This window comes from Lepidochelys kempii, chromosome 15 (assembly GCF_965140285.1).
Source record: "Lepidochelys kempii isolate rLepKem1 chromosome 15, rLepKem1.hap1, whole genome shotgun sequence".
Lineage (NCBI taxonomy): Eukaryota > Metazoa > Chordata > Testudines > Cheloniidae > Lepidochelys > Lepidochelys kempii.
The window spans coordinates 10,702,204-10,717,388 of NC_136394.1; the positions used below are offsets into that span (position 1 = coordinate 10,702,204).

General features: G+C 43.3%; 1 protein-coding gene across 3 annotated transcripts in view; it reads right to left on the minus strand.

The window, feature by feature from the left end:
• GCN1 (GCN1 activator of EIF2AK4) overlaps positions 1-15,185 on the minus strand; it is a 61,778-nt gene that overhangs the window by 15,450 nt on the left and 31,143 nt on the right. For all 3 annotated transcript variants that reach the window (XM_073312945.2, XM_073312944.2, XM_073312943.2), the window contains exons 29-45: positions 12,638-12,765; positions 12,255-12,444; positions 11,871-11,941; positions 10,495-10,660; positions 9,076-9,270; positions 6,642-6,888; positions 5,795-5,916; positions 5,365-5,479; positions 4,763-4,942; positions 4,152-4,372; positions 3,338-3,406; positions 2,977-3,115; positions 2,663-2,859; positions 2,179-2,321; positions 1,237-1,354; positions 879-1,094; positions 57-221 (exon numbers count right to left, since the gene is read on the minus strand). In XM_073312945.2, the coding sequence (XP_073169046.1) occupies positions 57-221; positions 879-1,094; positions 1,237-1,354; positions 2,179-2,321; positions 2,663-2,859; positions 2,977-3,115; positions 3,338-3,406; positions 4,152-4,372; positions 4,763-4,942; positions 5,365-5,479; positions 5,795-5,916; positions 6,642-6,888; positions 9,076-9,270; positions 10,495-10,660; positions 11,871-11,941; positions 12,255-12,444; positions 12,638-12,765 (2,682 nt within the window). The remainder of the gene's footprint in view (positions 1-56; positions 222-878; positions 1,095-1,236; positions 1,355-2,178; positions 2,322-2,662; positions 2,860-2,976; positions 3,116-3,337; positions 3,407-4,151; positions 4,373-4,762; positions 4,943-5,364; positions 5,480-5,794; positions 5,917-6,641; positions 6,889-9,075; positions 9,271-10,494; positions 10,661-11,870; positions 11,942-12,254; positions 12,445-12,637; positions 12,766-15,185) is intronic.

Genomic DNA, 15,185 nt, shown 5'->3' on the forward strand with positions numbered 1-15,185 from the left:
TTATAACAGCTCATGGGCTAAGAAGTTTGAAATTTCCCCTCTGGAATTTAACTTACTGCATCCCTGCTGGTGGACTTCATGATCTCACTCAAACCAATGCAGACACCTTGCCTCTCATCGCTCTTCTCTGACCTCAAACCCTCTTCCAGGATAGGGATGATTTCTGGAAGGATCTTCTCTCCCAACTTTCGAACGAGATCCCCCAGCGTCCGTGCTGCAACCTGTCCCCAACAATCATACAACAGGTCACTCTGAACAGTTATCACAAGCAACTAGTTAGAATGTGTCAACTCCAACTGAACTGGAACATTCCATTCTAACTAGTAAGAGATCTAAGGCAGTTAGCATTACGTACCCTAGTCCATCAGTGTTTCAGACGAATACAGACTGCATCGAGACACTATATACATGCTACGTATACACTCATGAAATACAGTCCATATTGCCACTCTAGACAATATGACCTCATGCACATTTTAATTTCCTTTTAAGTTTTTAACAGTACAAACATCTGAAACCCAACACTTCCATTTCTTAGTCGCATGAAACTTAATGGTTGAAGTGATTTTTTTTACTCTCTATTTGTTGTACTCTTATATGCCATATTTTATCCATAAGCAAGTGTTCATAGCAGAGTTAATGATGAGTGGAGATGGGAACACAGCTATGAAAAGGGAGGTTTTAAAAAAATGTTTATTTCACCGTAGCTGCTCCAAATAAACAGGGACTATGTAGAGGAGACATGCATGTGTGTTTAAGTAGGTTAGGTTACTGACAGCTTTGGGGCAGTTTATTTAAAGAGTAACCACATTCCTCAAACACCAGTTATGAACAGAGTAACCTTTGTTAGCAGAGTACCACCTGTGCAGAACCCTTACCGTTCTCTTGTCTGCACAAGTACTGGCCAAGAACCCCAACAGAAGACTAAAGAGGGTTGGCAAAATTTCACGTAGTGTGCGAGGTGTGTTTGAGACCACAATTTTCCAGACGTGCAAGGATGCCTGACGAACTACAAGCTGGGCGTCTGATCGGCCCATGTACAGACCTGCCAGAACTCTGTTCCGCCGTTCCACACCAAGAGCACTAATAATGGCCTGAAATAAATAAAAGGAAACCAGTGAAGTCAACATTGCACTTTTTGCCTCATGAAACTTAGAAGAGGTATTGCCATTATAAAGGTCACTCCAGCAGGTTCTCGCCACAAATGGGAACACAGCAACAGACAATGGCACTTACCTTGTTTGACTGAGCTGTTCCGAAGTTGTCATCCTCTGAGGCAGTTTCTGTTGTCATTTTTCCAGTGACTCCTGAGATATGGAATAGAAGATCCCCAAGGAGCTGAACTGAGCTAAACCTGACAAAGGGAGTAAGATCAGTGTTACATACAGAAAAAAGAAAACAAGTGGTACCTGTCCAAACTGACAGACTGTGATGCTAGACACTATCAAGGGAGCAAATGGTGAGGAAGAGAACCAGGTCAATGTGAATTGTCACATGAGATGCCATAAAGATCATTCCGTCAATCTAAGTGAGAAAGAGCATTATAAAGATGATGGGATGGAGGGAATTCTAAACTAAAACAGAGATTAGAGAGCCCCCATGTTAGGGCAGCAAAATGACAAATAAGCCTTGATCTGAACTATGAAGAGGAGCAAAATAGCCTGTGGGTAAAATCATTTGCACATTGTCTATGTCCACTGTCTTCTGTGTTGATATGAACACACACTTGGGATGCCACAAGACTGCACTCATCAGTAGCCATTTTATGTAACTAATTTTTAGATCAGGGTGCTTTCCACTTCATGTTTCCACACCAGTGGGAATGATTGTTGAGACAGCACTTTGAAAAAAGAAATGCACTATGCGTATGTGAGTTCTAAATATTACCAGAGAAACTGCTGTGGAAAAGCATTTTAAAATTGCGACCTGGCTAAGTGATCCAGTAGGAGTGTTTTGCACTATCACCTGGGAGAAACTGCATGTTCCATATTCCACTCCATACTCTGAGTCAGAGTACTACTACAAAGGCACCACATAGTCTACGTGTAGAAGGGAGAGCGTCTTGTTTCAAAGCAGCTCCTACACTTCTTTAAAGAGCAACACTGAGAGGCTCCGAACCCATCCGATCTTCCACTGGTGGAAGGATGGTTACTGCAGGGTTAAAAACTTATTCTCTACCTGATTCTCCAAAGGTCATCAAAGAGACCTTGCTCAAGCTGAGGCAGGAGAAGAGCAATTGCAGTTTCTGCATACATGCTGATGATTCTCTGTCCAGCACGAAGGGCGGTGTCTCGCACAAACTCATTCTCATCTGCCAGAGCCTAGATCAAGAGACAAATCACAAAGTGTGGTTTTCAATGTGGAAGAAAATACCAAATAGATGGCACTTGATTTCCACAGTGAGATGGTGCATTCCTCCCCCTCATCCATTAAAAGTAATGAGTTGCAAAGCAGTGAATGCCCAGTTGAGACCTCTTCCCATTTCCCACAATCTCCAAAGTCAAGGATTTACGAAAAGCCACACATAAAACCCAGCAAACAATGCTATCAAGGACCTTGGAAGAGCAGGGAATAGAATCTGCTATGGACAATTACTTTATTAGGCATAGAGAACTTTCCTTCCCTTCCCTAAATCGTGAATTTCCTGCTATCTGCTTCCTACCTTAAGGATGCACGGTATGATTGGCCCAACATAGGGGGTGAACTTGTCTCCAAAGGTGAGGGGCAGGTAGTTGAACATCATGATATAACCATCCCGGACATGGGGTGCAATGTCCACTTTGCTGGCTGTAGCTACTATTTCTGGCATAAGTTTCTCCAGCTTTTCTACCCCCAACCCTGCCATGACTTCAGCCAGACCTGAAAAACAACACTCAATTTCAAAGCTGGTAAACACACAATGACGACACACACAAGCTTCTATTTAGGCCAAGCTAAGGAACTCCAATACCATTGCTCAGCTCCTGTTATACTTACCTTGCGCTGCACCAGATCGATCCACTGAACTCTGCTCATACGTCAGCGTCTCCATCAGCCATGGCAGCAAATCCTCAAAGCACGACTCCCCCATGCCCTTCACCATGGCTCCTAATGCCTTCGCAGATACTGTACGCACCTAACAGGCAAGAGAGAGAAGTGTAAAGTTGCAAAATATCCAGTCATAATGAAAGTTATCAAGACAGAGAGATATGGAGGTCTTAACTCCCCTCCCTGATCACTTTTCACAGCTTCTCTCACTATTCTAACCACAAACTAGTTCGTGGAAAGATTAGGATTAATCCTACAGGCAGAAAGACTCTTCACACTTGAGTAGAACTGTAGTTCTACCAAGACTTACCTCAGGCACAGGGTCCAACAGAGAGGTTTTCAGTCCAGGGGTCACACTGGGTAGGTAAGGAGACAGATCCTGAAACAAAAAGCCCAGTGTTTAAGTGCTGGGTTCAAAAAGAAAACTGAGCCATCAGAATCTCATCTTTGTCTGGTAACAGTTAGATACAGCTGTACCCTGGGAGCTTAATACACTGCCTCCACAGCACTGATAATACACCAATTAACTCAATTTTCCCACGCGGTCCTTACAGAGCACTGTCACAATAAGCAGGTCACTCAAAAACCTTTCATGCTCATTCATAAATTACATTTTTGTTTCCTAAATTAAATCCAGCCCTCTTCCCCCCAATGCAAGGCTTAATTTTAGAGCGTAACCAGCAATAAAGGAATCAAACACCGATCTTCACTCTACAGTTACTTCAACTTTTCCTTCTGTGAACCAACACTGAAAATCTCTGAATTCATTCCAAAGTAGTGGATTTATGGAGGCATCTCTCTTAGAGCACAAATATTTACCAATTCTTCTACAAGACTTGTTTGGGAAATGTATATGGCATCAGAGCTACACAGTAGATCAAAGGAGAAAGTTTATAAGTTGGTCTCAGCCATGCTAGGATTTTCATTATCTTTGTAGAAGTCACTTGCTCACATGACATCCATGTTGAGTCAGTGGAACTGCTCAGAGTTCTCGGATTACCCTTACCGAGAACAAAACCCCAGACACACCAGTAAAATATTCACAGTCTTTTGCTCTGTTAGACTATTTCTCCTCTCCAAAGTAAGCAAAGTCTATAGCTGGAAAGATCTCCCCAGCATTATACCTTCTGATCAGTCAGGGAGTACATATTTCCAATGATCTGGGCAGCCATTTTCCTGGTGTCTGTGGAACGATCTTGAAAGGCTCTCTGAACAATGGGCATAATGAGGGCCAGAGACGGAGCATCAATGAAATGGACAAACTTGGTATCCAGCAGGGTCTGCAGGCACTCCTGGGTCTTCCTGGATGGGTCAGTGAGCGCATCCAACAGTACTGGAGCTATTGCTACACGTTTCAAAATGGGAGAGAAAAATGCTACGTTTGTACATGGAACAGACAAGTGAGACAGCTTCAGCCACAGCTGGTGTCCTTGCACCCACCCAAAAAAGTGCGAATCCTTCTAAAGAATGACAAAGTGAGAAATGGTAAAGGGAGCCCTATTGACATCAGCTGAGAAGATTCAGAGAACATTTAGAAAGCTTAAAAACAGACACTTGTGTTGCAGTTTTCAGGTTATACCTTTCTAAAGTGGATTTTGTTTCAAGTTTACATATTCAATGTGAACGTAAACTAAAAGGGTCCTGCTCTAGGACATAGTTATGAACCAGGGTCTCATATTGGGATGCATTGAGTAATCAAACAACACACACAAACACACAGGCACAGGGTTCTTACCCAGGATCTCCGGATTCCTGATAACAGAGCCAATTTGCCTAAGAGCCTGCTGTCCTGCCTTCTGCACTTTTACATGGGAGTCTGTGAGCACTTCAGTGAGCTTTGGCACGATATTTGGCAGGCAGGAAGAGAGCTGTTTTGGGGCACAGTATGCCATAGCCCCCAGCAACTCCACGGACCCTGAACACAGAGTAAGAGAAAATTAATGCAACGGAAGAGACTGGCAATGGCAGTGTTCAACTCAAACTCAGCCCTGCACAGAGCAATAGTCCAGAAAGCGCATGCATTGCGGAGGTTTTTAAATAATGGGAAGTTTTAAAAACTGTTTGGGAGAGGCAGCAGGCCAAGATTCCTGCTCTTCAGCTACCTCTATAGCTGCAAGAGAATGTTTCTTAGAATCCAGTCACAAGAAAATGCTGCTTAAATATGTTGAGACAGATAAATGAAGCATTCATTCCAAAAGCTCCATGCACCGCTGTAGCACAAAAAAAAGAACAAGATCTCACAGTGTTCACTGGGATGAAAGAATAAGCCAGGCAAGTGGTGTATCAGTGAACTTCAAGCTCCTCTGAGCTATAGCAGAGTCAAACACTAGTCCATACCAGCTTTGGTTCTCCAAGACTCCTCCTCAAGTGCCGCCAGAAGCGATGGTAGCACCAGCTTCACGCCATGAGCGCTGAGGTTGCTCATCACTGCCTTGGCACAGTCGTCTGCAGCCTCGAAGGAGGAAAGAGGACATTTATAATCTGCCTCACTGCTGGTTTCTCCCGCTTCTTTAAAGAGCGGGTGGGAACATGGCCCTGGGGTAAAAACAGTGTGGATGTCCAACAGTATAGCTAGTTGAAAGACAGTCCCAACCTAGAGTTAATGCCCAGTGGAATACGATGGTATTGGTTATCAAAGAAATCAAATTCTACTGGCCTGTGGTTTGTACAAGGGTTTGGTTTTTTTAAATTTAAATAGTTATTCAGAATAAGAATGGTTTTTGCTACCACCTCTCACATTCCTGGTTCTCAGGAACCTCTTACTCACCTCTCGCACATACTGGTTTCCATCTCCAAAACAAAGCAGCAAATGGGGTAACACATGAACCACATAGGGCTCAAAGAGCTTCCCAAGCATGGTGCAGAGCATCTCAAAGGCAAACAGAGCCCCTAGAAAAAGACAGGATAATCAGGAAATAATATACCACTCTAGGTGGGATCAGAAGATCAGATTTGCCTGAGGAGCTAAGAGGTAATTTTTTGTGGGAACCTCAGATCCAGAAACCCCCTGGGCATCTCATTCTCCCTCCTTAAACCAGAAGGGAGTATTGTGTCCGGGACTTCTGCTCCCCAAAGGTGGCGCAGAGGCTGATAGCATTAAAAATGAAGCTTGGTAGCTTTCTGAGTCCCAGTGTAAGTTAGGATCAGAGTAAGGAAAGAGAAATAAGGATGGAAAACATACAGCAGCAAATGCAATGAAGAGGTTTTAAAAACCCATCGCCACCTCTGGACCAGCTTACACTCCTATCCTTACTGCCCTGGGCGAAGCAAGAGCCTCCCTAGCAACACCCTTACCTGAGATGGGAGAGATGAGAGTGAGGACACATTCCAGAGACTAAGACCCCTTCCTGTACTCCATTGTGAGGTGGGTTTTTTTGTTTGTTTGTTTTAAAATATACTGTACAAGAGAAATCAAGATTTCAGGAGACGCACATTCCCCACTTTAACAGTATCAATTGAGGGGAAAAGAGTAACCAGATACAGGATTTCCTATGCAAGTCAGTCAGTCCCAAGCAAATGGAGGAAGTACAGGTATCAATATGTCTGGTACAAGTGTCAGCAGATCAAATATAGAAAACTTCAAAAAGATGGAGAGGAGAGGGCCTGCCACTCACCTTCTCGCCGGCGGAAGTTCTTCTTATCCTGAATGGCATCTGTCAGCGTGGTCATCATCTTCTGCTGCTTGAGAGAGAGGATGCCAAGGCCTTTCACCAAGCCTGCCAGTCCATATGCTGCACCTTTGCGCTCAGCATACTTATCAGACTCTAATAGCAGCTGCATTAGCTTCTGTATCATTCCTCCTGCATCGTCTTTAATTGCAGGCACAAGAGGTGGTAAACAGCTTGCAACAGACTCCTGGACCTATGGGAAAACCCACTAGTTATCAAACATATCACAAGGTGTATGTCACTAACACTATAACCTGTCCCCACCACTCACCTTGCTGATCTATTGGTATGTGTCCCCAGCGACAGGTTTCTGCCTTCTCATGTTTCTGAATTTGAACCCATGTTTGACTTCAGAGTGTAGCTGCTTAGACCCATGGTTTTCAACCTTTTTTCATTTTTGGACCCCTAATAAATTTCAAATGGAGGTGCAGACCTCTTTGGAAATCTTAGACAGTCTGCAGACCCTCAGGGGTCCGTGGACCACAGGTTGAAAGCCACTGGCTTAGAGAATACAAATTCCCTTTATAACACTCTAAAGCCAGGTTTTGGAATTAACTGAGTAACTTAACAGTAACAAGTCACTGGGACCAGATGGCATTCACCCAAGAATTCTGAAAGAACTCAAATGTGAAATTGCTGAACTATTAACTATGGTTTGTAAACTGTCCTTTAAATCAGCTTCTGTACCCAATGACTGGAAGATAGCTAATGAAACGCCAATATTTAAAAAGGGCTCTCGAGGTGATCCTGGCAATTACAGACCGTTAAGTCTAACGTCAGTACCACGCAAATTAGCTGAAACAATAGTAAAGAATAAAATTGTCAGACACATAGAAGAACATAAATTGTTGGGCAAAAGTCAACATGGTTTCTGTAAACAAATCATGTCTTACTAATCTATTAGAGTTCTTTGAAGGGGTCAAACAAACATGTGGACAAGGGGGATCCAGTGGACACTGTGTACTTAGATTTCCAGAAAGCCTTTGACAAGGTCCCTCACCAAAGACTCTCACGTAAATTAAGTTATCATGGGTTAAGAGGGAAGATCCTTTCATGGATTGAGAACTGGTTAAAAGACAGGGAACAAAGGGTAGGAATAAATGGTAAATTTTCAGAACGGAGAGGGGTAACTAGTGGTGTTCCCCAAGAGTCAGTCTTAGGACCAATCCTATTCAACTTATTCATAAATGATCTGGAGAAAGGGGTAAACAGTGAGGTGGCAAAGTTTGCAGATGACACTGAACTGCTCATGATAGTTAAGACCTAAGCAGATTGTGAAGAACTTCAAAAAGATCTCACAAAACTAAGTGATTGGGTAACAAAATGGCAAATGAAATTTAATGTGGATAAATGTAAAGTAATGCACATTGGAAAAAATAACCCCAACTATACATACAATATGATGGGGGTTAATTTAGCTACAACAAATCAGAAGAAAGATCTTGGAGTCATCATGCATAGTTCTCTGAAGACGTCCACACAGTGTGCAGCGGCAGTAAAAAAAGCAAACGGGATGTTAGGAATCATTAAAAAAAGGGATAGAGAATAAGACAGAGAATATCTTATTGCCCTTATATAAATCCATGGTACACCCACATCTTGAATACTGCATACAGATGTGGTCCCCTCATCTCAAAAAAGATATATTGGCATTAGAAAAGGATCAGAAAAGGGCAACTAAAATGATTAGGGGTTTGGAATGGGGCCCATATGAGGAGAGATTAAAGAGGCTAGGACTTTTCAGCTTGGATAATAGGGGACTAAGGAGGGATATGATAGAGGTATATAAAATCATGAGTGGTGTGGAGAAAGTGAGTAAGAAAAAGTTATTTACTTGTTCCCATAATATAAGAACTAGGGGCCACCAAATTAAATTAATGGGCAGCAGGTTTAAAACAAATAAAAATAAGTTGTTCTTCACACAGCGCACAGTCAACCTGTGGAACTCCTTTTGCCTGAGGAGGTTGTGAAGGCTAGAACTATAGCTGGGTTTAAAAGAGAACTGGATAAATTCATGGAAACTAAGTCCATTAATGACTATTAGCCAGGATGGGTAAGGAATGGTGTCCCTAGCCCCTGTTTGTCAGAGGGTAGAGATGGATGGCAGGAGAGAGATCACTGATCATTACCTATTAGGTTCACTCCCTCTGGGGCACTTGGCATTGGCCACTGTCAATAGACAGGATACTGGGCTGGATGGACCTTTGGTCTGACCCAGTATGGCCGTTCTTATGTTCATTGCTCTGTAACTCACTACTTCTGTTGTGCCTGGAGTCCATATTTCCAAGAACAGGGATGAAAGTAAATGATGAAATCCCTGAAAGTGTCAGAGAATTAACCTGCTTCTGCTTGGCTCCTGAGAACTTTTGAAAGGAGGTACCTGTTGGGATGGAGTAGACAGGGCTGCTATCAGTTTGGCAACAATTGGTTTCACTTTAGGGTCACTCTTGTCCAGATGTTTTGCCAGGGAGCCCATCAGAATGACCACGCTCTGTCTGACGGCATCATAGTTGGCATCATTTGGAGCATTCTTCAGGAATTCTTCAAATACTGGCAAGAGAGAGTTAACATTGTCCTGAAAAACAAAATGTAGAACATGTCACCTGCTACTAAAGTCCACTCTCAGAGCAAGGTTTGCTCTGCTCAGGAAGACCTTGTTATCCTTATCAGAGGCTAAAACTATGCAATTATGAGTCTCAATTTACAGTTCATTTTCCATACAGAGATAGTCTCATATACTACAGCATTTAGGACCATGTGGCATCCTACAGGCTATGGCTATTTCCTGTGAAAGAGCAGTTAGTTCTTAAATATTAAAAAAAATAGATACACAAACCTGCCAGCCCAGCGATCTGGTGAAAATGGTGGGCATTACCATGTGGGAGAGCTGGTTTGGATTTCAGCACCCATTCTCTTGTTCCCTGAATTAGTATGAGCTGGGAGCGAAAGAGGAAAGTGCACCTGATATTGCTCATCTGGCAACTAAGAGCACTAGCTAGTGGTGACAATACTCAAGTTCTTTTTGACTACAGGAATGGGGTGATCATAAAGAGACACCTTGAAACCTGAATGAGGGAGTTCCAACTCTCCCCTCCAAAATCCATGAGGGGTGCAGTGCTTTGGGCTTGACAACTCATCTTTTCTTGACAGATCCATACATGAGCTACATGTGAAATACCCATATATTTTTTTACTATAATAAGTATGCATTTCTTTAACTTTGGGGTTTTTTATTTGATTCATTTTTAAAATGTCAAAGGCTCTAAGGTTCGCATGCAAGGCCTCCTACATTTTATATATATATACACACACATATATACACACACACACACACAGATACATATAGATATAGATATATAGGGTGTTGTATACACAGTTCTCAGATGCTGGCATCAGAAGATTAAAGTTATACATGTGACTCCTTGTCAGACACAGGCAGCCTCTGATGGTGCTCACTGCCACGTCTTTACAGCAGTTATTTTACTTACCTTTGTTTAATAGTATAGTCCAATTCTGCTTTCATTGCACCAGTTTTACACCATTTCAATTCCAGACACTTCAACTACATTACTCCTGATTTACCATAGTGTAAGTGAGAGGAGAATATTAGGCTGTTAGTCTGTACTGGTCACTACTGAAACAATTTTAAAATACATTAGAGAAAGAAATTCTCATTAGATGAAGGTTTTCAACCATTACTTTGTACCAATGGCTTTATCTAATATAGAGGCTTCAACACAGTATCCAAGTCCCACTCACGTTTATTCCCATCTTTAAGGGAAGGAGAGTTTGAGCTTACCTTGCCATGGGTATTGAGCGTAGAAAGAGCTGCATCTAGCATGCACTTCCGGACCTCAGTATTCCGGTCATTAAGGGCATCAGGTACAAAGAACTGAAAAAGGGGCTTCACCTGAGAACTATCCAGGTACTGAGAGAGTTTATTCAAGGCCAAGGCTATCCCACATCTGTATAAAAAAAATGTATTATGTATGAATTGGGCTTCCATGATTCAGATGAGTGACTTTTGTAAGCACTTGTTTTTTGCAGCTATCACCACTTCCAACTCCAACAGTTAACAGAGAGAACGCCATGGAACCGTAACATTTCAGATAGTTCAGCAGCTATGCCAATTTTCCCAAAGTGATGATCCCAGAGCAGCAACCACCATTTCACTTTCAGCTCCCTGCTGCAAGTTCCCAAAGGTACAATAATCCGGCATTCGTACAGCAACTTTCATCTGAAGGATCTCAAGCACTTTACACAAACCCAAACACAAGGATAACTTCATCCACCACTGAAACGCAGTAGCCGTAGAGCAGTACACATAAGCACTAAAGAACAGATTCGTTTAAGGGAAGCAGTGAACAATACGCTGTCCAATTAAAACTACAGAAAGCATTTAAGAGGCAGAATGTAATTATCCAAATTGGAATTTGTCCAGTTCACTGAGGCTAGCATCGCTATTCTTGACACAAATGATTGAGCACGGAACAGAGACTGAGAATCTGTTGACATAAACCACAAATGAGCCACTTTGATAGGAAAAGATTCCATTCTTATGAGATTGACAGGGATAAAATTGTGAAGAACATCAGTCAGATGCATGGGCGGCAGGTATCATAGGCTGAGGAAAGCTGTGCCTTCCCAAATAGCCAGGCGTGGCCCTGCCCATGTCCTATCCCCAGACCTCCTCCTACTTCCTGCTCTTGCCCACTCTTCCCAGTTCCCCTGTGCAGTGGCCCCAGCTTGGGCTGGCACTGGGGCCATGCCACCCACCTGGGGCTGGGGCCACTAGCCTGGGGCGGGGGCTGGTGGCCACGGTGGAAGGTTCTGAGTTGCAACAGGGCCTCAACTGGAAGGGCAGGGCTGGGGACTAGCCTCCCCCAGCCAGCGATCCATGCACCACCCATGGTCTGATGGATCTGGAAATGTTCCAGAAGAACATGCAAAGCTGTATTGGTCTGCACAGTCTGCTCTAAGAGAGACAAGTGTCCCATAATAGGGGAGACCACACGATCACCAGTTGGTACAAATGCAAATGCAGAGAGTTTACTCCTCAAACACTTCCCTGGACCATACGCTTCCCTCTCACCTATAACAACATGAGCAAAAGTCTGAAACATCTCATTTAGGAAGCATTGGAAGTGAAGAGCAGAATTTGAAGAGACACAATACCTTGCTTCCCACTGGTCAGGTGGAGACTCAGATATCACTCGTCCCAGAGCATCCAGAACTGGAGGTGGCCTCTGTGAGTGGGGAAATGGATATATTTAATCAGCATGCTTTTCCAAGGACACACACACAAAACATGAAGGGAAAAAACAAAGCTGTATAACAGAAATTTACTAGCAGCTCAGTCTAGTTTCCTCTCCTTAGCCTACAAAATTTAGATCCATGATACCTTCCACATCTGCAATACCACATTTAACAAAAAATAAAGGACATATACGACAGCACCAACAGAAGAATGTGGTGAGTGCACAGACTGAGTAAGAAAAGGACATAACACTGAGCATGTGTGGGTTGTGCCTGTAACTCCACACAACAGCAGCTACTTACATAGAGCTTCTCCTGGTAAATCTCCATAAGTTTACTCATGACTTCAGCTGCCTGGTTTTGATACTGCTCTACAGCTTTGGAAAGAGCCTCAGCGCCAGATTGACGCACTGCTTCCTCGTAGTAGATAGTATCTTTGATCAGCAGGGAACAGAGATCAGGCTGCAACTCCAGACCCATAGATTCCCACAGCCTGCAGGTAACACAAATTGGTGATTGATCATTCTTCAGACAACTAGAGATCCCCCTACACATAGAACACCAGACAGATCTAAAGTTGCACCCTTTTGGGGGCAAGACCTACACAGATCCTCTGTGTAAGACCCCATATGGGAAGGCAAATAAGCATCACTGTTACAATCCATTGAATAGAGTACAGTTCTCACCTCTCTGCCAGTTTTCTAATCTCATCTTCCACATCAAACTTCACCACCCAGAGCCGGCGCAGCAGATTCAATCCATTCTTTTCATCACTGTCAGGTGTTGGTAGCACCATCTGCAGCTCCATTAGTCCCTGAATGAAACGACAGGACATTCAGTGCAAATGTCTGGTCTCTACAGCCACCCTTAGCAGAGATGACCTTAAATCATAATACAGGAGATCTTCCATGTAAAGGAAAATTGATTAAATTAACTTTCTGCTGAAGAACGTCTTGACACTTCTTTCGTTTTGCCAAAAGCTGCTGCAAATTGCACAAAATGGAGTTCCAGAGACTGGGTAATAGTTAAGCAAGGAGTATTTGGGGGGGAGGGGGAAGAGAAGAGGGACTATTTCAATTTTACTATATTTGAGCCATCTCACAGCCATGCAAGGAGACTAATACTTGATTAAAGAACCATTTCAGCAGTCTCACACAAAAGAAGTGTTGCACTCACCTTTCTGAAGAACACATTTTGTAATTTAACAGGGAAGCTATATTGCCATCCAGTTGCTCAATAATCACCAGTAAAATAGTGACTGAGGACTAAGAAGGAGGGGATAAGAGAACATAAAACCAATGTAATTAGGTACAGCAGCCAAGCAATAGCTCTCAGCTGCTTAGAAGTCCAGGCCCAGGTAATTGCCTGGATCAGGAGCCCAATAAAAGACAGAAATCATACCTGCATTGAATAGGACAATATAGTGTCATTTGCAATTGTTGCCATGGTGAGAAATACCATAAAAGGGGAAAGAATTATCAGAGTAATGCTGTGCACACTCAGAGGAAGATGCTTGCCTGAACTTGCTTTTCCACAAGAGAGCACCAAGAAGTAGAGTTCTGGTAGGTGTCTAGCACTGGACAGAACTCTAGGGTTGCGGACAACTCTTATACTACGGTAGGAGGAAATTTATTCCTCAAAAGTCAGTCCATGTCAGGATTCAAGGGGAATAAAAGCACCAAGGCAACTAGACTGTTTCTTCCTCTCGAGCTAGATAACAAAACACCAGCATAACAAACTACACAAGTAAGCTTCATTAAAACAATGTTAGGATTGCAAAGTCAAGCATTCAAAAGTTCAAAGATGTCAGAATTAAGATTGTGTGTGCAACCTGAGACATACACTTTGCCAGTGGGTTTCACAGATACTTGCTCATCAACAAAGAAATATCAGAAACTCAGGAATATTGAGTTACATTACAAGTTCTGGAGAGGAGTGTTCTCTAGTGCAGTGGTTCTCAAATTGAGGGTCAGGACCCCAAAGTGGGTCGTGACCCCATTTTAATGGGGTTGCCAGGGCTGGCATTAAACATGCTGGGGCCTAGGGCTGAAGCCTGAGAGCTTCAGCCCTGGATGGTGGGGCTCATGTTACAGGCCGTTGGCCTGGGGCTGAAGGCTTTGGCCTCCGTGCCAGGGGCTCAGGCTTTGGTCCTCCCTCCTGGGGTCATGTAGAAATTTTTGTTGTCAGAAGGGGTCGCAGTGCAATGAAGTTTGAGAAGCCCTGCTCTAGTGGTTACAGATCCTTTTGCCCTTTTCATCTTCAAGCTTGATCCTGACTCTTTCTGCCCCTCCCTCAATCCCAGTCCAAGTCTCCTTTTCCCTCCAAATCCCAGTCTTCCCCCAATCCTGGCTCCTCATCCCAAATTTCCCACTTGTTGTCCAATTTCAGCCATCTCTTCTCCCAAACCCTGTCTCCTTGACTGACCAATCCCAGTATCCACCCACTCCTTGCACCAGTTCCCAGACCCAGTCCTCCCAATCTACTCCCTCTGTACCCTTTGCACCCCACACCCAGTCCAGCTCTTGTCCTTTCTGCATTTGAGTCAGGAAGCTACCTCCTCCATGCTGCCCAGATGCCAGCAGGAAGAGCATTAAGAGCACAAAAGAGTCTCTTTGCTCTCAGTTCCTGTGCCTGGTACCACAGTGATGAGCAGCAATTGCAGGGAAAGGCCTGCTCGGCTCCTGCAGCCCCAGCATGCAGCATGCCCCATGCAAACAGACTCTTCAGAAAACTAGCTGCCAAAATGCTAACCAGTCTCTATTGTTTAAAAAAATCTTTTTGCCTAAGAATTAGGCAAGCACAGACAATACTGAAGGGGGTTTATTTACGGTACCGGGAAGACAGACAAGCAGCTTTAAAAATATGGTGCCATAGTGGCCAGTTATATACTTTTTATTAATTCATTTGTACATACAGAGACATTGTTACAAGTAAAAAAAACCCTAAACAAAAATAAAAATAAAAAAAGTACATACATATAAAGGTCATCCTACTTGCATCAAACATTTATGACTACCTTGCGGGGGAAGGAGGCAGAGAGATGGCGGTGAATGAGTGCTTACAAATATCCGGTGGGTTGTGAAGGGAAAATTAGCATTATTCTAAGAGCTAAGTTACTGGGCGGGCATTAACCATATAAGCTAAGCTATGTTATCAGGTATTAACAAAAACTATGTCCTTGCTTCTTAGCAGTTTGTCTTTTTTGCTGGCTAAATTTTAACTCCTTCCGAACAC